Consider the following 1,796-nt stretch of genomic DNA (forward strand, 5'->3'; position numbering starts at 1 on the left):
CTGGCAGCCAGCATAGAGCTTGGCACAAGTCCCCGGTAAATGTGGGCTCTGTTCATTGTCACAGTTTTACTCATCATAGGGGATCCTTCATTGTCACCCCCCAAATCTTTTATTTGCCTTCCAGGAATGTTGAGATCTCATGCTAACTCTTTGAAGCCCTGCCCAGAAGTCTGCCCATTGTTCCCTCCTTGAAACATCACCTCGAAATCCCACCCCTTTTCCTTCAAGGCCGGTGTTCAGATATCCCCATTAACTTCCTCTCTGGGAACAAAACAGCCTTCTTCACCTAAGTTCAACAGGAAGGAGATGTCTTACCACCTTCACCGCTGCCCCCCTCCAGGCTTTCCAGTACTGAGAAAAAAGGAAGCCAATTGCACTAGCGCTTCCTGTGGGTTGATCTGGGGACAAAGAGTGTAACTGAGCTCTCTCTGAGACTCCTCGGAGACTCGCCAGCACTCTCCATTTCCCTGAGACCCTCACTGTGGACTCCCAGTGGGTGGCACAAAATATTCCCCTGCCCCTCCCTCATCCGGGGCAAGGTGTGGCCCCTGGGCTTCTGCATTCTTAGCTGCAGTCACAGTTCTTCCTTCCCCTGGAGGTCCTGCATGTTCGACGGTGCCCAGCGCTTCATTAAGGGAACTTCCTCCTCCAGGCTGGTCACCATGATGCCCTCAGGGCCACCACCCAGGGTCTACTGGACTTCGCTCATCTTTCTGCTTCTTGCCTGCTGTCTGTTGCCCACAGGTGAGGCCCAGTGAGCTGGGGAGGGCTGGAGATGGGGGGTTGCTGGGGAGGGGAAGGAGAACAGTGCACCTCACACCCTGCTGCCCAGGGCTGCGGCAACACTTCTTTGACTCAGATCTGTCAGGGGGCTTCCCAGTATCCTTGGGGGAAAGTGGTGGCTCCTTAACTCAGCCTTCAGGGCTCCCTGAGGCCAGGTCCCTGCCTTTCACTTGTTCCCTGCCCCCTTCACAGCACAGACACTTACCCACCCAAACACTCATGCCTGCACATATTTGCTCCCTGCTCCATCCGGACTCTTGATCTCTGCCTATGTTCTTCAGTCTGCCAGGATCACTCTTGCCTTTCACTTGGCTAAATCCTCCTTGACCCTTTAAAACTGACTGTAGCGGTTCCTTCCAGGAAGCCTTTCCTGACTCACTTCCTCCTGGCCTCCTTCTCAACTCTCCTTGGTTCGTGATCCATCATCTGTCTTTCCCACTAAACTGAAACACCACCGAAGGCAGAGACCTTCATATCTTGGCTAGGGGGGTTGTTGAAGGATGGAACCTGCAGCTGGGTGGGCTGGGGGGCACTGGAGCCCCCAGCACAGACTCTGTTCATGCAGGTGCCCAGGGACAGACCTACCAGGTACGAGTGGAGCCGAAGGACCCAGTGGTGCCTTTTGGAGAGCCCCTCGTGGTAAACTGCACCTTAGATTGCCCCGGGCCTGGATTAATCTCCCTGGAGACAGCCCTCTCCAAGGAGCCCCACAGCAGGGGCCTGGGCTGGGCAGCCTTCCGTCTCACCAACGTGACTGGCGACATGGAAATTCTCTGCTCTGGCATCTGCAATAAGTCCCAGGTGGTGGGTTTCTCTAACATCACAGTGTTTGGTGAGTAGCCGTGGCTGGAGGTGGGATGGCCTTGGGCAGTGGTGGGGGTAGATGACCAGTGGTGCAGGGAGCAAGGTGGGGCTGGGGCCCTGAATTTGCACAAATGGACCTGGACACTCAGTCAGAGCTCAGACCTGGGTGTGTGTGAGAGAGAGAGAGAGAGAGAGAGAGAGAGAGAGAG

At 55.6% G+C, this 1,796-nt stretch overlaps 1 protein-coding gene across 1 annotated transcript in view; it reads left to right on the forward strand.

The window, feature by feature from the left end:
• The first annotated feature begins 276 nt into the window (after positions 1-276).
• The window catches only part of ICAM3 (intercellular adhesion molecule 3), an 8,013-nt gene continuing 6,493 nt past the window's right edge, over positions 277-1,796 (forward strand). The window contains exons 1-2 of the mRNA XM_010828374.1: positions 277-744; positions 1,349-1,615. Of these exons, the coding sequence (XP_010826676.1) occupies positions 606-744; positions 1,349-1,615 (406 nt within the window). The 5' untranslated portion in view covers positions 277-605. The remainder of the gene's footprint in view (positions 745-1,348; positions 1,616-1,796) is intronic.

This window comes from Bison bison, unplaced genomic scaffold, assembly GCF_000754665.1.
Source record: "Bison bison bison isolate TAMUID 2011002044 unplaced genomic scaffold, Bison_UMD1.0 scf7180017864492, whole genome shotgun sequence".
NCBI classification, from domain to species: domain Eukaryota; kingdom Metazoa; phylum Chordata; class Mammalia; order Artiodactyla; family Bovidae; genus Bison; species Bison bison.